The sequence below is a fragment of the Octopus bimaculoides genome, chromosome 9, assembly GCF_046866305.1.
Source record: "Octopus bimaculoides isolate indiv1 chromosome 9, ASM4686630v1, whole genome shotgun sequence".
NCBI lineage: Eukaryota > Metazoa > Mollusca > Cephalopoda > Octopoda > Octopodidae > Octopus > Octopus bimaculoides.
Window position 1 is genome coordinate 34,608,052 of NC_142936.1, and position 24,902 is coordinate 34,632,953.

The following is a 24,902-nucleotide window of genomic DNA, read 5'->3' on the forward strand; positions in this document are numbered from 1 at the left end:
GGCACAATAAAGGTGAGAATGGTAAGTGAGGAAAATGCGCAATACCATTCAGTTGAAACTATAAAGACGGACGACGTGGCACTCGTAACCATATATATGGGAAGGAGAACATCAGGAATTCGAATAGGGAGAATTCCACCGGAGGTGGACCCCCATGTGGCTGAAAGCAGCCGTAACTATGAACCTGGAGGAGAAAATCACACTCCACCAGGCGACAGTTACAGATAAAATGAATTGGCACGGCCGAACAATTAATATGGTCGTACAGGCAGAGCCGCAAGCTCTCGAAGAAATACCAGAGAAAATAGAAATAGCAGAGGAGTCCCTCATAGTGTTTGTGGAGGGACGAAAACTAAGGTGCTTCCAGTACGGCCAGCTAGGACATATACGCTCGGAATGCAAAGAAGGAGATGAAGAGGAGGAAGAAGGAGAGGAGAAGAAAGAAAACCAGACAGGAAGTAAAAGGAAAATACTCCAGACAGTACCAGCTAAAATAGGGCATTTGTTTTCTCCTTTCCTGCTCCGCTCCTGGTACCTTCTTCCTTTCTTCCATCTCCCTGAGCAGACTCTCCAGTTGCATTTCCAAACTTTCCTCCTCCACTAGAACAACGGGTGTCCTCACCAATGTCTCCTCCTTGTGCAACATCTCGTTGAACATTTCTTCAGGTTCCTTTTCGCTCATTTTTTCCACCACCATTTCGTCTTCCTTCCTTCTGGTCTCCTCTTTTTCCATCTCATCTTTCTTGTTTTTCTGCTGCTCTGACGGAGAGCTTACTCTCCCACTTCTCTTTCTTTTTTTAAACACCGTGAACTCTCCTTTGCTTTCTCCTTTGTCTCGATCTGTACTTTCTTTCTCCTTCATCTCGATCTATTGCTTTCTTTCTCCTTCATCTCGATCTGTTGCTTTCTCGTTTATCTCGATCTGTACCACTTGATCCGTGCTCTCCTGCCTCTCCGATCTGTTGTTCCCTCTGGGGGCACCTCGCCTTCATGTGGCCCTTTTCCCCACATGTATACCATATCGGCGGCCTTCCCTCCACCACCACTCTCAATCTTACGTCATCGAGCAGCACTATATCTTCGACAATTCTCTTTAGGTCTTTCACTGTTGCTTGAACGGTTAACCTATTCCATATCCCCAGTAGTTAACTCTTTTGGTTCTTGTAGCCTTCAGTATCTTGGCCTCCTCATTCATGTCATACATTATGGCTGTCATCAGCCATGCTTCTTTCAACTCTGTGGGCACTTTGCCAACTCGCACCCTGGCCACACGTTTGCCACAGCACGATGGCAAAAGTACCCATTCTTATTGTCTCCATGGAGTGCTTAATTGCTTCTTCTTCTTATGTAAAATGCACCTCCACAGTAGCGTATTTTTTCTCTCTTGTTATAAATGTGATTAGACTTTTTATATTTTTTAAACATTCTTCAATAGCATCTATTGTCACTATTTCTGTTGTTCTTGTTGCTATCTTCATTGTCTTATATATCACCGTTTTTTCATTGCGTTGGTTGTCAGTGCCACAGGCGGCATTAATTTCAGTGTATTTCCGTCTCTTTCCAGCAACTTCTCGCATTCCTTCATTTGTCGAGGTTCAACCTTTATTTCTCGTACCTCCAGCGTTTCCACGTCAATCCCTTTTCCAGTTGCAGCCTCATAACTGCAGCCACCTGCTGGCATTTTCTCCATTTTCCCACAATGGGAATAAACAATTCAAAATAACACTAGCAACAATTTGAACAGTAACAGTCAAACAAATATTTAACACTATGAATTACTTCTAACATGGCAAAAACATCTCAAACTGTCTGTAACATAAACCTCCACCAAGGCAACACCAACGTGCTGATTTTTTTTATTACCCACAAGGGGCCAAACATAGATGGGACATTACAAAACAATACAGGACACATAATCGGGGAAATAAAAATACAGGAAGAAATCGAGTGAAGAAGAAAAAATAAAAAGAACGAATAAAAATATGAAAATAACAAAATGAGGCGCAATGCCCACTCGACTCCCGAAGTCGAGTGGTTACATTTAGACGTTATATTTTGAACAGTTTTTTTCTTCACCTTTAAAAATTCACATCTTCATTTTTAAATGTTCATATTTTACAATATTTTAAAACTTTCCAAGTCTTGTTGAATTATGGGTGGTAGGGTATCAAACAATCACTTTGAACTCTCTCCCGGAATCTCTATCAGGTAGGAGACCCTTTCGATGTCCTTGAAAGTGACAAGAAGCCACACCTCGACGCCGTACCACCACCAGTTCAACTTGATGGTTTTTCCCACTGACACTATTTCAGGATTCTCATCGATGGTAGCCATAACAGCTGCTACCAACCACTCTGGCTTTATTTCTCGTGGCAACTTTCCAATGCGAATGCGTACACTTCGCCTGCCCCTGTATTTGGGCAACAGCGTCACCTTTTCACCACGTAAAATAGTGGTGGAATGTGAGGCAGCTTCTTCTTTGGTGGCAAACCTCACTTCCATCGTACCATATTTTCTTCCTCGGCAAATGAAAGTGCCTCTTTCAAAAGGGATCCCAAACATGTCTCCACGTCATCCTCCGATAGGATCTCAATTTTATTGATGGTGACCGCTTGCGTGCGGTACACCACCGTCTATCACTCTTGTCCTCGACCGTTTCTTCTGGAGAGACTAGCTTTATTGCGTCTCCCTCCATTCGTATATATTATTCACTTCGTATTAATTACCCACAAGGGGCTAAAAATAGAGGATATATATTACAAAAGACAATAAAAACATATCATCGGGGAAATAAAAATACAAAAAGAAATCGAGGAAGAAAAAATAAAAAGAACGAATGGAATTATGAAAATGATAAAATGAGGCGCAATGCCCACTCGATCCCCGAAGTCGAGTGGTTACAATGACTGTTCACTCGTGGTGGTGTTCAGACGTTTTCTTTTTTATTCACTCCGCTGAGAGGTATTGTGCTATTTTGTTGTATTGTTGAACTTTTTTTGTGTTAGTCGTAACAACTACTTGTTTTCTGCTGTGTCTTCCCCCTTGTTTCAAGGGAGAAAGAAAATTTTATTATGAATTTGTCATCTATTTCCTTCGAGGAGTGGGGAAATTATGACATATTATTACAAGCTATGTTGGTAAATATGCTTGAAGAAATTGTGACTGAGGAACAGGTGGAAGATGTGCCTGTTACATAGACAGAAGAAAACATATCTGGTGAACAGGCGAAAAGTGTGCCTGTTTTAAAGGCGCAAGAAAATATTATACCTAGTAAACAGGCGGAAAAACCAAAAGTGAATTTTGCTGAAGCAGCAACACGTTTAAGTGAAGACATGAATATCAAAGAGAAAGAGCTACAGAAATATAAAGAGCTACTTCACAAGGAGGGATATGATGTTAAACTGGTCCCTCCAAGTGAGATAATGCATACAACTGAAAGGAAGACGTTGATTTACAAAACGTTTCACGTGAAACACAAAAAATAGACTCCGTGTCTAAAGAAGCAATAGAGAAGTGCTTAAGACCAATATGGCAGGAGACCACTTGTGTAGCCAGGGGAAGACGGTTTGGGACTGTGAAGGTTCGTTTTCCTAGCGAAGAAAAAGCTAGGGAACACTCCACAGTCACCCTAAAATCTACAGAGGTGGTTCTCCTGCCAACTTGCCTCGGAAGGCGGACTTCCAAAGTAAGGGTAAGCGAAATTCCACCAGAAATAGATGTAGTGTGGCTGGTGGCCGCCATCATCATGGGCCTGGAGGATAAAATCACCATTCACCAGGTAACCAGATACCATCACATGAACTGGATAGGACAGGCACTCGAAATGATCATCCAAGCCACGCCCCTCGACCTAGAAGAAATCCCCAATTCCATTTTAATTGGGGAGGACACTAGCCTGAAGATCCTGGTCGAGGGGCGCAAGCCAAGATGTTACAAATGTGGTGAGAAAGGCCACAGGGCAGAATGCGAGAAAAGAAAAAAGAAGACACACTACAAGAAGGGATAACCACACCACCAGAAAGAACCGCACCACCAGGCAAGTCCACACCACCAGAAAAAGCAACCGCGGTGCTCTCACATACCGAAGAACAGCCGGCATCACGGGAAGACACTAATAACCAGGAGTGGGTGACCGTTGGACTGTCAAAGAGAAGACGGAAACGTAAAAACCCCACCTCATCGGATACACTGACTTATGCACCCACAGAGACACGCGCAAGCACACACACACACTTACACACCCACTCACAAATACATACGCAAGCACACACGTATCCAAAAACATACACACTCACAAACACACACACAAATACATACGCAAGCACACACGTATCCAAAAAAAAAAACACACACTCACACACAAATACACACTCAACCACAAATACGCGGGCATCCACAAACACACACAAAAATACACACGCATCCACAAACACACATGCAAGCACATACGCACCTACAAACACACACGCATCTACAAGCACACACGCACCCTCAAACACACACGCATCAAGAAACACATACACACACACACTCCTCACTAATCGCCTATAAAAAAAAAGATTAACAACTTAACGGCAATAAACAACAATAACAAACTCTTAAAAGAAAAAATTCAAGAAATTACGTCAGCAAGATACAAAATAACAGAGACAATTTTAGTTCCGCCAAATGTTGAATTTTACACAATTGACAATACCGATTATAATGAAGGACGTGGGCCCGTTACAGATGAATTTCTCAAGTCATCTGTACAGCGACTTCAGAAACCAAAACACCTGAAGACAGGAAAGAAGAGGGTGTAACATCCTCTCTCCTCTCAAAACAGTAAGTTTTAATTTTTTTAATGTTCTCGTTTAAACTTGGTTGTTTAAATGTTCGCGTCCTGAGTTCAAATTGGAAGCAAGGCTGCCTCCTTTATGACCTCAGGTAGCATTGTTTGGATATAGTAGTAATTACCGAAACCAGACTGAGTGAGAAATTTATTTCTCGAAGCCAACCTGGATGGGGGTGGAGGTGTTGTGGTGCTATTCAGGAAAAATCTAGATTTAGAGATAAGAACTGTCTTTGTAGATCCGGAAGGCAGGCTGGTTGTTTTGGATGTGACGTACAGCAGTGGTAAAGTGTTTAGGCTGGTGGTTGTCTATGCCCCCCCCCCCCCACGTGAAGGAAAAGCTGGACAATATGACCACTTCAGAAGTCTACAGAATTCTCTGGGTACGTCGAACATGTTAGTATTGCTAGGTGACTTTAACACAATCTGCAATGCACGCGTAAATTATGTTAGCTCAAGATCGGATAGGGGCCGATACCCTTCCCTCAGCAGTCTGCTAAGTCGTTTTGAGCTGGCAGACCGATTCAGACTGGACCACCCAGACGTTCCATTGTGGACATGGGCAAATAACAATGGGTCGTCCAGATCTTACTTAGATAGGATTATTGTAAGAAGTTGTAGTAACGCCTGCGCATGCGTAGTCTTACGCATGCGTAGAATTAAACAAGCAAGCGTCTCCCGCTCAAACAAACTCTTTCTCGCTGGCCAGCGATTGAGCATGGACGTGTGTTTAAAGCTGTCTCTACATCTTTCGGTCTTATACTCGGCAGCTCGTTATTCTCACCTCTAAAGATGTATAACTAAAAGATATGTATGTTTATCACCTAAATAAATGTTGTTTGAGTTGTTTAGTCTGGAGTTCAGCGTTCCATCTATTTCTTTAATATTTTAGTAGAAAGTCAGGTATACAATCTAAAGATGTATAACCCACTTTCTACTAAAGTGGTGACCCCCGACGAAGAAAAAACGCAGCATGAACTACGGATTACCAACTTATAACTGGTGAACCTCGACTAAAGAACAAATACGGCCATGGAGACTGACTCATTACCAACATCTCCAAACATAGTCAACACGACTCAACAAGCGCGGTTTTTATTCTCGTCTCTGTTAGAGTGGATTTTTTCCACTCACGAAAATCAGACAGGAATTGCAGCCTGCGACTTACCAATTGTGTACTCAAAAAAAAACTTGGTATAAAACTCTCGAGTACTGACTTTTTAACTGCTGTGATATCTCACACACATATAGACGGCCTGTTTTTTATTATGTTTTTATATGTCGCATTTCACACTCTCACATTACACATACATCTTTTATGCCACACAATAACTCTTGTTATTCTTTTCGCACGGTCGTTCTTTCATCTTGGGTTAAGAAAATTTTTCTTCGAGGTTTTCGCTAATGGTCGTACAGAAATTGTGTCTGTCGATCGTTCTGTAAAAGCGTACCTCTTCAAACACTCATCACCAAACAGCCTTTTCGCCACCAGCGTCGTGCGCCGACCATGATTACAACCGTGACTACAACAATTACTACTATCAATTACAAGCTTTACCCCCCGACGTCGCCAAGTTTCAACTGAATCATTACCACCACACATACAGAACACAGCTATAGCAGTTCCTGTGCCGACGTCTTCATCAATGTACTCTATCTCGGTGTTTTGGGATTTTTTTTTTCGCAGTCTATACTACAGACACTTTCACTTGTTCTGTGTTTTTTTTCTCACACACACACTTGTGCACTCATACATTTTCTTTCCTTTCAGGGAAAACAAACTCTCAGACTTTTACATCGCGTGATTCCAGTTTCCTGGACAGTTGTCATCACGGTTGTTTTGTCATTATCATTTCATTTATACGTTGCATGCATGTATTTCACAAGTGTACATTTCATTTCTTTGAATTTTCTTTGTGTGTTTGTACCACATCTTGTGGGTGGTTTTTCAGTGGCCATCCTGCCTCAGGCGTTCTAACAGATTTTATTTATCGTGCGTTTCCGCTCTGGCGAGGGAGCTCTGTAGTAACGCCTGCGCATGCGTAGAATTAAACACGCAAGCGTTTCCCGCTCAATTCATACTCTTTCTCGCTGGCCAGCGATTGAGCATGGACGTGTGTTTAAAGCTGTCTCTACATCTTTCGGTCTTATACTCGACAGCTCGTTATTCTCACCTCTAAAGATGTATAACTAAAGATTTGTATGTTTTACCAAGTAAATAAATGTTGTTTAAGTTGTTTAGTCTGGAGTTCAGCGTTCCGTCTATTTCTTTAATTTTATAGTAGAAAGTCAGGTATACAATCTAAAGATGTATAACCCACTTTCTACTAAAAAGTAAAGATAAGAAAATAGTTGTCCACAACACCATATTGTCAGCTACAGTGATCACAAATTAGTGACCAGTACGCTCGACTTAGATAGCATGTGCAGACAGGGATCCGGTTACTGGAAGCTAAACAAGTTGCTATTGGACTGTGAAGCCTACAGGAATCGGATTAGACAGTTAATTATGAGGGCGTTAACCGGATCCATTATAAATAATAAATGGTAGTTCGCCCTCAAGAAAGCCATAAAATTTGAGTCAATTAGGTTTAGTAAAGAATTAGCTAGTGCTAGAAATAGAGTAGAAAGGGCGCTAGTTAAGGCAGTAGAAGAGGCAATGAGGTCAGGCTCTGCATCCAAAGTATCAGCGGCGAGGTTGGCACACAACCAACATCTCAAAGCTAAACCCGAAGGGTGCGTTGTCAGGGCTAAGTTACGTGCAATGAGACAAGAAGGAATCAACGCGGTCGGATGGGTCCGGGTGGTAGAGAGCCAGCGTGGCAATAGCTTAACCAAACGGTCTTTGATGGACACACATGGTCGTTCAGTAAACGAATCCGAGGAGATGTGTAAGGTGTTTCACGAGTATTTTGCCCAGCTTTTCGGGAGAGGCGGTGGACCGGAACGTAGGGAGAAGCTCGCAGACTTCCTGGTGAGTTCGCCGCGTCTCTCGGGGCAGGATGCAGAATCTTGTGAAGGGCCGATCACAGCTACAGAGGTCGAGGAAGCGTTAGCAGATTGCGGTGGGGACAAATCGCCGGGACTTGATGGTCTGCTTTATGAACTGTATTGTAGTATGCCAGCCTTGTTTGGGCACCTACTTGCATGCGTGTACACAAACTGGCAACAGAATGGGAGAATTCCCAAATCGGTGGTTGTGGCGCGGCTAAGAAAGGACTCAAACAAGGGGGACATAATTGATAATTTTTGGCCCATCACTCTGTTTAACGCAGAGTTGAAGATTTTGGCCAAGGGTTTAGCAAAAAGGTTGGCGCGAGTCCTGAGTGGACTTGTTGGGGAGGCGCAAACATTTGCCATCCCTGGCAGGTCTGTTCACAACAATCTTCACTTTCTACGCTATGCCTTAGAGGGGGTAAATAGAATTTCTGACAAGGGTGGAACTATGGTCCATTTAGACCAAATCAAAGCGTTCGATAGGGTTGACCATCAGTATCTGGCGGGCGGTCCTTGTGGCAGCTGGTTTCGGCCCGACCCTCCGTGGGTGGATCACTGCTTTAAACAGCGACATCGAATCAATAGTTCAAGTGAACGGTTTCTTTTCGGAGCCGTTCTGCATTGAATGATCGATGCGTCAAGAGTGTCCTCTCTCTCCGCTTCTGTACGTTTTGGCCCTCGAGCCATTGCTGAGGAAGTTGGTGGCTATGAGGGGCACTCCGAAGGTGCCGAAAGTCAGCTTCGGCGTATGCGGATGACATCACCGTCATCGTATCCCGGGTCGAGCACCTACAGTGGGTAGGTAAGGCTATAAGGGATTACGAAGCGGTAGCAGGAGCAAAAATTAACCGGGATAAATCGGTCGGCTTGCTACTCGGCACCTGGAGGGGCAAGTCGATGCCGTCTGACAGCGTAGTGGGACGTTGGATGGACGGTCCGGTGAAAATGCACGGAATCTGGTTAGGTCCAGATCTCCAGGTAAAGAAGAATTGGAGCGAGGTGGCGGGCAGGGCTGCTCTCCTAACTCAGACCTGGACTGAGTGGAAGTTGTCCCTGAAAGGGCGGGCAGAGGTTTCAGAGGTGTTTATCGCATCTGTAATTACCTACCGCCTGACCGTCGTCCCTTGTCCCGATTCGTGGCTGAACAATTTGGAACGCATGCTCTTCCGCTTTTTGTGGAGGGGCAGGGGACCCCTTGTAAGGCGCTCTATCTGCTACAAAAAACCGCTGAAAGGTGGGCTAGGGATGCCGAGGCTAAAAATGCGCAGACATGCGCTGAGGCTTTGAGGGAACTTTCTCCCGCAATCTCTATTTGGTAGGGGATCCTCTCAATGTCTTCGAAAGTGGGAAAAAGCCACATCTTGACACTGCATCCCTACCAGTTTAACATGCTTGTTCTTCCCACTGGTCCCAGTTCGGGACTTTCCTCGGTGACAGCCAGAATAGCTGCCACCAACCACTCAGCCTTTATTTCCGGTGGCACTCTTCCAATTCTAATCCGAACACTGCGCCTGCCCCTTTACGTGAACAGCAGCATAAAACAGTGGTGGAATGTGAGGCCGCCTCTTTTTTTTTTTTTTTTTTTTTGGTAGCAGACCTCACCTCCACCGTGCCATATTTCCTTCCTCGGCTTACGAAAGTTGCCCTTTTCATCAGAGGTCTTAAACATTCCTCCACATCAATTTTACTGGTGGCGACCGCTTGCGTGCGGCACACCTCCGTCCTATCACTCTTATCGTTGACTGATTCCTCCGGAGGTGTCTCCCTCTCTTTGTACAAACTGCTCGCTTCTTATTTTTTCTTCCATATTCATTTTTATCTACTTCGCTTCCAACGGCGTAGCTGTTCCCACTGCAGTTGCTTTTGCATAGCTTTCCATAATGAAAAGCTAACTTTTCACCCCCACAATGGGGAGAAAAACAGCAAAAACAATAGAAAAAACAATTACATGTGAGTCGCTTCAACAGTAATATAAAACAATTTTAACAACGGACAGTCTCAAAGAGAAAACTTTCAACAATTCAACCGTGGTCGAAAATGACGAGACTCAAACAAACAAGTTGTTACTCTGCGACACCAACATGAGAATTTTTTATTATCTACAAGGGGGAAAAATAGAGGATATACATTATAAAAGACAATACAAAATACATAATCGGGGAAATAAAAATGCAAAAAGAAGTCGAACAAGGAAGAAACGAATGAAATTATGAAAATGATAAAATGAGGCACAATGCCCACTCGACCCCCGAAGTCGAGTGGTTACGTCTGGACATTATTTTGGACGGTTTTTCCTTTTTTTAAAAAAAATTTTTAAGTTCATATCTTCATCATTTTTTTTATATATTGTTCATATTTTACTCTCTTTTACTCTTTTACTTGTTTCAGTCATTTGACTGTGGCTATGCTGGAGCACCGCCTTTAGTCGAGCAAATCGACCCCAGGACTTATTCTTTGTAAGCCTAGTACTTATTCTATCGGTCTCTTTTGCCGAACCGCTAAGTTATACGTAAACACACCAGCATCGGTTGTCGAGCGATGTTGGGAGGGGAGACAAACACAGACACACAAACATATACACACACACATATATATACATATATACGACGGGCTTCTTTCAGTTTCCGTCTACCAAATCCACTCACAAGTCTTTGGTCGGTCCGAGGCTATAGTAGAAGACACTTGCCCAAGGTGTCACGCAGTGGGACTGAACCCGGAACCATGCTACTTACCACACAGCCACTCAACATTTTAAAATCTTTATATTTAACTAGTAGCTAAGCCCGGTCTGTCTGGATGATGTGATCATTTTCGGTTAGGCATAATCTCTAACAGCGTTTCTCAACCCTATTATTTCGGGTCCCCTGTTTCGATTGGAGCCTCCAGCTGTATGAAAATTTCCCCACCCCCACCCCCGTCAGAAAACAGCTTCGCCCGTTCCCCACCCACAAAGCCACCCTTTCTAAAAAAAATTTTTTCCAACAGAAACCCCCCTTTTCGGCTACGGGGAATGCGAATCTGCAAAAAAATTGGCAAAAATCGACATTTCTAAATCACTCTCACCCCCACTCCCATTTCCTTCATTTTGAACTTTTTTCAGAATTTTTTTTTCAAAATACGCGGGAAAATACGGAGATCATGATTCTGAAAAAATTTCCAAAAATCTTTATAAAAATTTTTTTCTAAATATGCGGAAAAATACGGACATTATGATCCGGACAAAAATTTCAAAACATTTCTGTACTTACGGTTTCGGTTTTAGGGTTAGGGTTTTCAGGGTTAGTGTTAGGGAAAAAAGTCAACATTGAAGAAGTTGGAGGGGGGAAAGGGGGCAAAATTTCACAATGCCAATTTTCCCGAACCTCCGTATCCGAAAATGGGGATTTTTGGCAAAATTTTTTTTTTAAATAAACAAATTTTTAAATAAACAAGGCGTAGGAGTAGCTGTGTGGTAAGTAGCTTGATTACCAACCACATGGTTCCGGGTTCAGTCCCACTGCGTGGCACCTTGGGCAAGTGTCTTCTACTACAGCCTCGGGCCGACCAAAGACTTGTGAGTGGATTTGGTAGACGGAAACTGAAAGAAGCCCGTCGTATATATATATGTATATGTAACGGTTGAAAAAATGTTAATGTCGAGGGTCACCAATGTGCGATATTATTTTTGTGAAGGCTGCGATTCTCTTGTTCGGGGTCACCAATGTAACGGTTGAAAAATGTTGTGTCGGTGATTACCCATTGTAACGATAAGTATTATTTACCAATTGTACTGGTTATAAGATGAACGATGAAGATGATCAACATTTTTATAGAAATATTTATTTACCGTTACTTTATATGTTGCCATACCACGACGGGTAGGCCAGTGTAATAGTATAACAGCTTGTACGTAAAGCATACAAGGTAAAGAATTTTGGCCTGTATCTGTATGTACACTTTCTCATAGTAGTATTTATATATAGAGAGAGATGGGAGTGTTAAAGAGAAAAGGATGCGAGCTCGTATTAGTTATAAGGTGTGCGACGTTGTCTCACAGTGGCTGACAGTAACTTCATTTCTCCCTCTGGCCAAGGTTGTAGTTGGTCAGCCAGACTTCATTCTCCTTGAGACGTCACCGGCTGGTGACTAGCCTGTTGAGGCGTCACCGATTGGTGACTAAAGAGGAAGTTTGCTTGTGGTCTCCTGTTTTTATAGCTATCAAGAAGGATAGTGAGAACAAAGGATTCTATTCTAGATTTGATGGAGTAGAAGAGGTCAGAAAGGGTCAAGTGGTGGAGACACCGCTTCGGCCTAGCTAAAGGCGTCTGGGACATATCTAACTGATGTCAGATCAAAACCGTTGTTCCACCGCGGGAAAAGATCTGACGCAGTGTTAATTCAAATTTGGGTATAGTGGATCGAATCCACTTCACGCCTGCAAGATTCCTATATGTATATAAATATATATATATATATGTATGTGTGTGTATATGTTTGTCCTCCAACATCGCTTGACAACCGATGCTGGTGTGTTTACGTCCCCGTAACTTAGCGGTTCGGCAAAAAGAGACCGATAGAATAAGTACAAGGCTTCCAAAGAATAAGTCCTGGGGTCGATTTGCTCGACTAAAGTCGGTGCTCCAGCATGGCCACAGTCAAATGACTGAAACAAGTAAAAGAGTAAATTTGGGAGAAAATGGTTGGGGGGAGGGCGGAAGTCTTTCCAAAATATCTTCGCAGAAAACACCTTCAAGGAGTTGTGAAGAAAGAATTTGCTTCTGTTAAATTCCGATTTTGGATCTTTTTTAAAACGGGGGCCACATTTTTCATTAACGAAACACTTTGAAACTTGGAACACTGGTAGAATGTGTCATATAAAACATCTTTTTCTCTTAGTCTTCTTTAAAAAAAAAGAAATCCCTAAGTTATTCCATGTTAAAGTTGTCGTATTTCTGTAATTTCAACCAATCTCTGACGTCCATTCAGCCGATATACATTAAGTGCCGACTACATAAACAAACGATTCTGAAACAATTCTATCGGTGATAGGGTTAGGGTTAAACAGCAAATTTAAAAAGAAAAAAGCAAATAAAACGAAGAAAAAAACCAGAAAATGAAAAAAGCAAATAAAACGAAGCTATGGCTTAATCAGCCAAAGGAGTAAATATAAACAACTGAATACTTGTCAGTGATTGGTTGAAATTATCGAAATAAGACAATTTTTTACATGAAATAAATTCGAATACAAAAATATTTTTCTGTTCTATAACACAAAATAGATAAGTATACGAAGTTTGAAAGTCTTTCGGTACCAAAAACACTACGTAAAACATTAATGAAAAATGTGGCCCCCGTTTTAAAAAAGATCCCCGATTTTTGTTTTCAATTACAATCTACTCAGCCTAAGGAATAAGGTGAACTTGAGACAACTGAATACAGTACTGGTAAAGTATTGTAAAAAAAAAAAAAATCGTAGGATATATGAAGGATAAAAGATGTAATCACCCGCTAAAATCCTCAGATTTTGAGTGGTTTTATTTATTTCGTGCGGTTTCTGAGCAAAATCCTAAATTCCACACCTTTCAACCAGAAGACCTGTTGAGGCAAGTAAATTTGAAATTCGAAATCGAACCGAATCCAACGACTGGCACCCATGCCAACCTCTCCTTCAATGGACACTAAACTCTGCTTGCGAAGACATGTTGGGGCAAGTAAAATCGAAATCGAAATTGAACCATATCCGATGACTGGCACCTGTCGAGCGTGTTTCATTGCCAGAGCAGCTGTCTGGCTTCCGTGCTAGTGGCCCGTAAGTAGCACCATTTGAGCTTAATCGTTACGAGCGTCGCCTTCCAGCACTTGTGCTGGTGGCATGTTAGAAAATCATTCAAGCGAGGTCGTTGCCAGTGCCGCTGGACTAGCTCCCGTGCAAGTGACACGTAAAAGACACCTTTTGAGCGAGACCGTTGCCAGTGCCGGTGGCACGTAAAAGCACTCACTATACTCTCGGAGTGGTTGGCGTTAGGAAGGGCATCCAGCTGTCGAAACTCTGCCAGATCAGATTGGAGCCTGGTGTAGCCATCTGGTTCACCAGTCCTCAGTCAAATCGTCCAACCCATGCTAGCATGGAAAGCGGACGTTAAATGATGATGATGATAACATTGAGGAAAATGGATATCTTTTAATGAAATTTTATACAAATCCCTTTCAAATGGCATACATTACGGTTATAAAGAAATTTGTGAGGAAAATCTTTGGATCTTTTCTTTGACTAAACACTTTGAAACTTCGGATAACTTCGAAAATAGAAACTTTTCTCAGCAACGCTAAGAGTAAAAGATGTTCTATATGACACATTCTACCAGTATCCGAAGTTTCACAATATTTAGTTAAAGAAAATTAATTAATCGAGTTGTCCATCAAAAGGACAAGATCCAAGATTCATAATATTTCTTTTATTTTAATTGCATAAGTCTCTTGCTACTCAGAGTTTCATCTGTCTTTTGTGGGTTACAACATCATGCAGTTCTTAACTTGCCTGAAAACTCTGTGTTACCACAGTTGAAACTCGGAATAGCAAGAGGTTGACTCAACCAAAACACACGAATAAATAAATAAATATATGTACGTATGCATGAATGAATGACAAGTAATAATCGCAACATCCTAATATAGACACAGACGTTTCATATTGAATCTGCGGCTAAAGACATAAAATCATTTTCAGTGCTTCAGTGTGACAAGATACGAATTTATGGCTACAAGTATTAGCGGCTACTTGAATATTGATATCGTAGAATGAAACTAATAGCACACCTGGATACAAATTTAAGAACGAGATCATTTCTTTTGTAGTTTGGTGACAAGGTAGAACACATCGAATAACTGTTTACACATGAAAACGGTAAGCTGACAAAGATTTAGACGTTTCTTCATTAACCTACATCGCATGTAATTTCTTCATTGGCCCTTGATTATCATTTCAAATTAATTATAATTTTCGAAAATTCATTTGAAAATTATGAACAAAGACACTATTACAAAGTTTTTGAAGGAAATCGTATTGTTGTTTTCCAGTCGATTTGTATCATTCATGTGGTCATGAAACGAGTTACGGATGGTAATTTCAGTGGTGCATTTAAAAAGAAATGTCTGTCAATAAGAATACATTCTTTGAGAATGGTAAATTGAAATAAGAAAGAAAAGAAAAATTGAGATATTGTATATGTATTCGTACGAATTCATATTTTTTCATTCATTTTGTTTAAATTTCAAATGTAGAGTAATAACGAAAAGCGCCAAAACTTCAAGGTTGAATTTTAGAATCAAGTGAATGTTTGAGAATACAATAACTATACAAAAGTGGAAACCACATAATAACATTAGGAAATCTAATCCCAGTGTTGTGTGTTTCCACTGGTATCTGGTAATTACGGTAATTATATAAAAGACTCGTTCTAGTTAAATTCATCAAAGGTCCATCGCGAAGGTTCTTAAGATTTTCTTCAAATTTACGTCATTATCTTAGTCTCTGTGAGAGGAGTAATTCCTGAAAATTTTAGCTCCATAGATATTACCAATCACATTTTATGGTTACTTAAGTTTAGGCAATTTCCTAAATTTTTGAAATATTGAATTTTTTATTTTTAGAGGCCCATCATTCCAAATAGGTTTGATATAATACTTTGAAAATTATGTTTCTTTAATCCCCACTATCTCAAGTCCCTCAGATTGACTGACACTAAAGATCAATTCTTTTAACTTAGCCAATGTAGAAAAAAAATGCCAACTGAAAATTGCAAAAATCCACGTCTTGAGGGCTATTTAAAAAAAAGATCTTAAGTTTAGACAGCTATTACTTAATAACAACAGTTGTTGAGCATTCCATCTTCCCTAATCTTACAATAAGGTCTGAAATCTTATCAGAATATACGAATTCACTAACTGAAAAGCCTGCTTTCTTGTGCAATGGTGGGGGTGGGGGATCAAGAACAGAACAAAGTGAAAAATTTGGTGATTTTTACAGTATTTTAACTAGAATAACTTCTTATCACTAGGTTGAAACTATATAAAATTATATTCAGAAAATACACCTGATGGTAAGTATAGAAATGTAAAACTACAGCATTTAAAACCAATCTAAATATCAATTTTCATCCCCTTAAAATAGCTCAAAATGGAAATTTCCATTTTGTGGGGTAGTTCAGAGCCAAGGAAATCAATATGCAACAATTAGAAAAGTTCCGAATGTGAAAATCCTTGGACATTGACCTCTTGGTTGGCAAATGGAGTTTCATACTTTTATAATAGCTTTGTAGATTCAGGAGGTCGAAAAGAAGAAAAATTCTAGTAGTCCTATATTGATAGCTGATGGGACAATCAAAAGTTTTCTTGGACTGTATTTTGCCTCCACATCTGAAGAAAAATTAATAAAACTAGCAAAATGTCAGAAATAACATGAAACTGGAAAACAAAATGAATCAAAAGCTATTTGGTAGCCTAATACATATCACATCAAATTTTGTATATCATCACATGAAAAATGATAACAACTGCTAGTGCTTCCAAAAGACGGAGGAACCACATTTACAATTACGTCCAATGTTGAAATCCAACAGATATCATCATTTCTTGGCCAGAAAAACTGACTGACTTTAGGATGAAGGAACTTTACATTAACATCAAAGTGTTCAACTGAAACATAATTTGTCACTCCAAAGTACCAACCAATATCATACTAAAACACATAGTATGACCCTGATGGATATTTTCAATTGAAATAGAATTTGCATTATCTTGCAGTAGCAGTCTTGATGAATGATTTCCAGATACAAGGCTCATGGAGATGTCGTTACCACATGGAATAAATTCATGGTTTCCACATGTACCTCTGTATTTGGCAGAGTTTGAAAATTGTGTATCTAGAAACTGTGACACCTGGTTAAGTGACTTGAGAGAAAGTGGTTACTACATTGATCTCTTTCCTGGCAAATTTGAACAACTGCTTTAGAGCTTCTACTCTGAGACTGCTTTTTGCAGACTTGCTTGTGCTGTTAACCACTTGATTGTCCCACTGTTATCACTAGCATTTTAACCATGTGATGTGGCAAAGAAATGCCATTCTGCTTTTAACTGAAAATCTGCTCATGGAAGATCAAATTAGAAAAGTTCTTGTGGTTTTTGTACTGTACTGATGATCCGTCACTGAAATAAATAATCTCTATTTTAGGAAACTTAGTTTCAGTAATTCATCAATCAGTACCTTTCCTATTGAGCGTCTGTAACTTTCCATTTTACTCTGAAATCATAACACCATAAATGTTTGTATTTGTGTTCAGAACTACAGAAAATGCAATGTCTTTACTTATATCAAGGCAATGACTACTAACTTTTCTTCATTAAAACTGCAACACATTGGTATTCTTCCAAATGAGCATTCATTTAAATAAAGTCAGTATGTTGCTCTCTTGGTTGGAAAAGTGAACAGTTGAAAAAGTTTCAAAAGGTGCTTTACACACTAAGAACTTATGAGATGAGATACTAGATATTAGGCTAGCAAATTGCTTTTGATTCATTTTGTTTTTCACTGATTCATATTATTTCTGACATTTTACTAGTTTTATTAAATTTTCTTCAGGCTTGGGGGCAAAATACAGCCTAGGAAAACTTTTATGATTGTCCCATCTACTATCTACATGAGACCAGTAGAATTTTTCTTCTTTTTCAACCCCCTGATTCTATAGAGGTATTATAAAAGTATGAGGCTCCAATGTCCAAGGATTTTCATGTTTGAAAGTTTTTGTAATTGTTGCACATTGATTTCTGCAGCTCTGAACTACCTATAAAAATGATCTGTCACAAAATACACAACTTCATGGAAAAGAACCTGCTTTTAAACAGGCTCAGTCAGGGAGGACCTAAACTTAAGCAATATTGGGCCACAGTAGGCACCTCTAAGTGATTACATGTTCTACTAGAAATTGCAGCTATATTTACCTAAATTTGAATCCTTCAGTTTTGAAATTTGAGGACTATATTGGGTAATGTAGTCCTGGATATACAATGCAATAATGAAGGTGGGAAAGTTAAAGCTGAAATGCCTTACATCATAGTCTGGTGATAGAATGTTAATCAATATTTTAACACATAATCTGAAGGTGTAACTGTTGTCTGCAAATATGTAGACTTCACATAAGATTGTTTGATGTAATTTTAATAACATATTAAAAGGTAAGTTCATTTGGTTGAGTAATGTTTTATATCTATAGTTGATCAATATTGAAATATAATAAATTTTCCGCTGTTGGTCCTCTAAGTATTCTTTATAGTTTATACTGTTTCTTTATTATTTCAGAATATCAGATGACATTGGCATAAAAGAATATTTTACTTCAGATATATTATCAATATTTATTATCTTTGAAAGAAGATTTGATAGAGAACAGATATAACCTTGTTAATATAAATCTGTGGTAGAATCACTGTGAAATTGTTCTTCTGAGTGAGATTATTAGTGATATTTCTCCTCCTCATTAACTGGAATACATACAAGATGATTTTGCATTCTAATTAATCTCAGACAAATTTGCAAAGAAGTTTAACCTGCTTTAAATATCAACAATGGTTACAGTTAATGGAAATATAGCAGTATAGGAATATATAAAAAAAGAAAACAAGGAAAACATCCAAATATTGTGGTGTGAGAATAAAAATTATGGAAAAATTTATGTGAGAAACTTAAAGGATTGCTTTAATTGCAAGATATGCCAAAAGAGATAGGCAAATCAGCATATACCTGTGGTATCTGTAAAAAGACATTCTCTAAAAAGGGTCAACTTACTATTCACAAACGCATTCATACAGGAGAAAAACCTTATCACTGTGATATTTGTGGTGTATCATTCTCTGAAAATAGTCACTTAACTACTCACAAACATGTTCATACAGGTGAAAAACCATATCATTGTGATATCTGTGGTAAATCATTCTCTCAAAGCAGTAACCTGACTATTCACAAACGTATTCATACAGGAGAAAAGCCATTTCACTGTAATATCTGTGGTAAAACATTTACTCAAACAAACCAATTAATTGCTCACAAACGCATTCATACAGGTGAGAAGCCTTTTCACTGTGATATCTGTGGTAAATCATTCTCTGTAAATGATCACTTAATTAAACATGTACGTGTTCATACAGGCGAGAAGCCATATCATTGCAATATATGTGGCAAGACATTCTCTGGAAGTGGTGACTTAACTAAACACATACACATTCATACAGGGGAAAAACCATTTCACTGTGATATTTGTGGTAAATCATTCTCTGGAAGTAGTGTCTTAACTATACACAAACACATTCATACAGGAGAGAAACCATATAACTGTGATATCTGTGGCAAATCATTCTCACAGAATCATCATTTAACTAATCATAAACGTATTCATACAGGAGAGAAGCCATATCACTGTGATATCTGTGGTAAAGCATTCTCTCGAAATCATCACTTAACTACTCACAAACGTATTCATACTGGAGAGAAACCATATCACTGTAATATCTGTGGTAAATCCTTCTCTGAAAATGGTGTGTTAACTAAACACAAACGTATTCACACAGGAGAGAAGCCTTTCCATTGTGATATCTGTGGTAAATCATTCTCTGAAAATGGTGTATTGACCAAGCACAAACGTATTCATACAGGAGAGAAGCCATATCGCTGTGATATCTGTGATAAATCATTCTCTGAAAACGGCCACTTAACTACTCATAGGCGTATTCATACAGGAGAGAAACCATATCATTGTAATGTCTGTGATAAATCATTCTGTCAAAATAGTCACTTATCTACACATGTCTGTATTAATAAAAATTAGTAAATATCAATGTCAAAATTTAATTTCATGAAAGAAATCTAATTATCATCATCATCACTGTTTGACTTCTGCCTTCTATGCTGGCATGGACTGGGTGGGCACTGCTCACCTAGATGGGTTGGGGAATTGCATTTTGCTTGTATGATTCATTTTTGGCTAGATTTCTATGGGTAGATGCTCTTCTTAATACCAACCATATTATAAAATGTCCTTGATGCTATTTTTGAGGCTCCAATATGATAGAAGTTATCAATTTTTGGACAACACTAAAGGTTTCTTGGTCCCATGTCTCATTCACCAACCACTTTACAGAATACTCCGGGTGGATTTATAGTGTCAGCAATATAGCATGGTTACCACTTGCCTTGAAGATATGAGAGTACTTATTTCCCTGAAAAGTATTCTTTCAATCAGGGTGATGAGGTGAGGTATGTGCAAAAGTGTGATAGCAGAAATGGAGTGAATGATGGATGTCTATATCATATGGTCCAAGAGTAGGTGAAGTATAGGAAGGGTAATGACAGATTGGTTTTAGGGTGGATAAGGCAGCTAGGGTGATTAGGATGAAAGCTGGATAGAGTGTTGGAGTGATGAGAAGGCTACATTACACTAGGAGAAGGTTGTAGTGAAGAGCAAAGATCTATCCCTCACTGACAGCCAAGTACAGGGAGTGTGAAAAGATGAGAGCAATAGAGGTAAGAAGTGAAAGGCATAAGTAGAAGCATTAATGAGAGAAATGAATGATTAGTGAGAAGAGGATTGATAAGAGTACCCTGTATTCTGTGATATGTACATCCATGCAGGGTTACATAACCAAGAGAGTAGAGCAATGATCAGAAAGCAATGACACAGGAGATAGATTGATGACTATGGAAGAGCCAGGATGAGTGAATGAGTATGAGAAAGATTATGATGGTAGAGAGAATAAATGACTGGCTGTAAATAAAATAGCAGTGAAGGCAGTTATTGAATACAATAGTTTCGAGAAGTCCCATATCAAAGAATAACATGAATGATAACCAGAAATGTATTCACACAGGAAAGAAAATAAACATGTGATAACAAACTCCCAACATATTACATTGGTAAGATAATTTATCATTATAATATTTTTAGTAAAATAATTATTTCAAAATACTGTATACATTCTTTCTAATACTGTATACATTCTTTCTAACATATTTCCAGCAAGAGAAAAGTACTACTGATTTGTTCGATGTGGGTGAATAGTTGGGAAATGTATTCTCCAAATCAGGGATAACATCACTGTTTAGTTGTATTACAAATAAATACACAAATGATAAAATTGAAATATTTCGTCATACTTTAATGGGATATTCATATGATATCTTAAGTATATTCTGCTGTTAAATTTATTATGTTTATTCCATCAAAGGATGATTCTGTTGTTGGTTACATTGGTATATAATTTTACAGTTTACTTATGACATGATGGTTAAGCTGAATGTTAATTAGAAAGTATCAATGAACCCTTTAATATAATATAAATGCAAAATAGGGGTGGGGGCATAATTTGTCAGTTAGACATATTTGTAATAAAAGATATCACCACCATTCTTGCAATCTTTTCTGATCTAAACTGAATTATAGGTTCTGGCATCACTTTTTATAAATATTCTTAATAAACTGAATTTAAATAAAACTAATTCATTTTTTAATTATTCTCCTGTCATTTTACATGTAAAACCTCTTGCAACAACTTGTGCTGACACAACCATAAACTATAGAATTCACAAATTTAGTCAATATTTGATTAAAGTTGCACGTTTCCCTAAATTGATCTCCATTAAATGTTTACTTTGTAGTAATACAATTTACTGACATGATTCAATACTGAATACTAGATGTTAGAGATTATCATGCAGTGAATGAAAGAAAAACATAACTTGGTACATAAAATGATAATGATATTGGTTATCTAAAGAATATGTGATTAGCCAGTTGGCCGACAGGAGACAAGGGAGAAGAGAGTCTAAAGAAAATATATTTCCGTTACCAATACTGTTAAAATGCAACAAAATATAAAAACTAACATATGTGATACATTGTTATTCATGATGTCTAGAACAAACATTTCAGTAAGGTATTGCAGTTATTATAAAAGATATAACTGAATTTTTGCAGTTCTTGTATGGTTTTAGGTGGAATACTGGATATTACAATAAAAGATGAATTTCATATAAAAAAATATATTGTAGTTAAAAACTGCTTGAAATTCCTAATTTAACCATTTTTGAGTGAAACTTTAGAGTTGGGATAATGTGTGAATCATATAAAAATATCAAGACATTTTTATAATCATTTTGTTACCATATTTCTGTTGAAATACATTATCTTTCAATTATTTTATCAAATTGTGAAGAATTTAGATAACTAAGTTATTATTATGCTGGTGTTTAGAACATAAATTGACATTTTTTGATAGAAAATATTAACTTAGATCATTTAAAAACAGGAAGTTTGTGTCCCAGAAAAAAGGGATAGCCTCGGGTAGATTGATTTTTAAAATGTTAAAGTTCCTTATTTAGAGCAGTGGAGTTGGTGGAAACAGTGTTAAACCAACTTTTATATTCTACCTTATAGAGTTCTAGAAATCATTGATATGAGTTAAATTTATACTAGGCTAACTGTATTTTTCATTAATGTGAAGTGATATAGCCCACATGGCAACATCTAGGTATCATCCATTTGTAATTTCTGAAAGTGTATTTTTATGTCCAAACTTTCTTTTCAGTGCCAGGAAATATTCCATATCTGACCATTTGATAACAGGTTACAAATCTAAAGAGATGTCCATCAGTGCTCTCATCTCTGCTTGTGTGTACCTGAAATATTTCAGAAATAGTATATTTTATCGTAATTTTTTTTGCATATTTATTTCCATACTTACCTTCGGCAGTGCAGTACAAATTTTTGTGATATCTGGACCTCTATTTATTAATGAAAACGATTAAGCACAATTTTTGTTTGTTATTTCTTGATGGAAAAAAAAAACATGGCTTCCGTGCCATCAACACATACACACATACAGAATACACATACGTCCGCTGTGACATATACACACTCAGTCTTCGCGCTCTTTAAGAAGAAAAAAAACGTTGACTTTTTGACGTACACAATATTTTAATTCTTTAGAAATATTTTTAACTGAATCTGATCAAAAATGTAAGTTGTTTGTACAGTAAGTATTTATATTTTAGTTTTCTTTAAACAGATAATATTTCAATGTTTTTTTTTTTTGTTTTCAAGTGAATAATGATCTTTCTCTTGTCATCCAGAGTTCGTTAATTTCCGTTAAAATTTTTTATTTATTCACTTTTGCTTTAAAGTGAAAGATGTATGTACATATATATGAAATGGATGTGCATGTGTGAAAGACAGAGAGAGAGAGAGAGAGAGAGAAAAGAAAGAGAAAGCGAGAGAGAATGAGTGAAGGGGTGTGTTGTCATGTATACGTACATACATTGGATCTTTTCCCTTTGAACGGCACATCGAGAAATTAATTTTTTGTAACTAAACACTTCCAAACTTTGGACACTGGTAGAATGTGTCATATAAAAGATCTTTTACTCTTAGTGTTGTTGAGAAAAGTTTATATTTTCAAAGTTATTTCGTGTTAAAGTTGTCGTATTTCGGTAATTTCAACCAATTAATGACGTATTTAGCTGAATAAAATTACTGCCATTGTTTGTCAACAACAACTATTGGTGATGTATATTTCGTTTGTCACTGTTATTTGACATCGTTTGTGCGTTTGTACTGGTTTTAACTTTAGGGTAAGGGTTAGGGATAGGGTTTTAGAGTTAGGGTTAGAGTATTAGGGTTAGAGTATTAAGGTTAGGGTTAAGGTTTTAGGGTTACGGTCAGGGTTGGGATTTTAGGGTTACGGTCAGGGTTGGGATTTTAGGGTTAGAGTTACGGAAAATGTGAAAAAATGAAATTTGATGGGTGGCAAAATGTCTTTCCGAAAATAGTAGCTGAAAAACAGGGAAAAAAAAAACTAAAAGCAGTAGAAATGCACGAACGATTGTGGTGGTGCCATGAAGTAAACATGTTTCAGATACACTCGTTTATTCATACAAACGTAACTGAGATGAAATATGTCATAAATAACAGTGACAAACGAAATATACACCGCTGGAAGTTGTTGACGAACAACAGCAGTAATTGTTTTCACCTCAATAGACGTCATTGATTGGTTGAAATTACCGAAATACGACAACTTTAACACGAAATAACTTCGAAAATACACAATTTTCTCAAAAACGCCAAGAGGAAATGATGTTTTATGTGACACATTCTACCAGTAGACGAATTTTGGAAGTGTTTAGTTACAAAAAATTATTTTTTAAATGTACCGGCCAAAGGGAAAAGATCCCATACATCAATACATGCGTACATCCTTTTTGTATATACGGGTTCATGTGTGTAAGCGTGAGAGAGAGAGTGCGTAAGTGAATGAGTGTGTTCTCGTGTATGTGTAAATGGCTCTCTCTCCACTTAAAAGCAAAAGTCTTTAAATAAAGATTTTTTACAGAAATTAACAAACAAAACCAGCTGATCTGCATGACAGTTCTGAGAATCAAAGCGAAAGATCGCCCCAAGGGAATACCATTACAAAGATTTTTTTGAGTGCATTCAACGTATCTCAGCTCCAAAGATTTGGCTGCTATTTCTAGCACGCCCTGCTACCACGTAACAGCTATTTGCGATAAAGGACCCGAAATACTTGTTACGTGGTAGCAGAACGTGCAAGAAATAGCAGCTAAATCTTTCCTTTTCTGGGGAAAGGGGCTGTTTACGCGTGATTTCGATGTCACATTCGTTGAAAGCATGCGAAATAACATAGAAAAATTAAAAACTACGAAACAAAACTCTGTTGCTGGGAAACTCAGACTTTTCAGGTGACCCAACGAGAACAATATGAGAAAAATAAGGCATGTTTTGTGACATTTTCAAAGCATTTGGTGTAATGAAAGATGTTTCCTAGTAAACAATCATTTAGATAGCATTATAGTTTTGTTTAAGCTATACGCAAACAAACTAGTGGAGACTAGAATACATTTATCAAAGCTTTATTACTTTCCGTACATCAGGGCTTAAGTCTCATTACTCCGGCACTCGTGATTCGATATCCCAAGAAGTCGATTTCTGTCGCACCGAAAACGCACTTGGCGGGGTTGATTACTAAACCATAC

At 38.3% G+C, this 24,902-nt stretch overlaps 1 protein-coding gene across 1 annotated transcript; it reads left to right on the forward strand.

The window, feature by feature from the left end:
• The first annotated feature begins 14,548 nt into the window (after positions 1 to 14,548).
• On the forward strand, positions 14,549 to 22,664 carry LOC106868288 (uncharacterized). The gene is made up of 2 exons (XM_014913478.3): positions 14,549 to 14,711; positions 18,162 to 22,664. The coding sequence occupies exon 2, from the start codon at positions 18,571 to 18,573 to the stop codon at positions 19,681 to 19,683; it is 1,113 nt and encodes a 370-aa protein (XP_014768964.1). The 5' UTR covers positions 14,549 to 14,711; positions 18,162 to 18,570; the 3' UTR covers positions 19,684 to 22,664.
• Positions 22,665 to 24,902: the final 2,238 nt, after the last annotated feature.

Bases quoted from the DNA above. Each gene is read 5' to 3' on its own strand.
- LOC106868288 (XM_014913478.3), top strand. From the start codon at position 18,571: ATGCCAAAAGAGATAGGCAAATCAGCATATACCTGTGGTATCTGTAAA.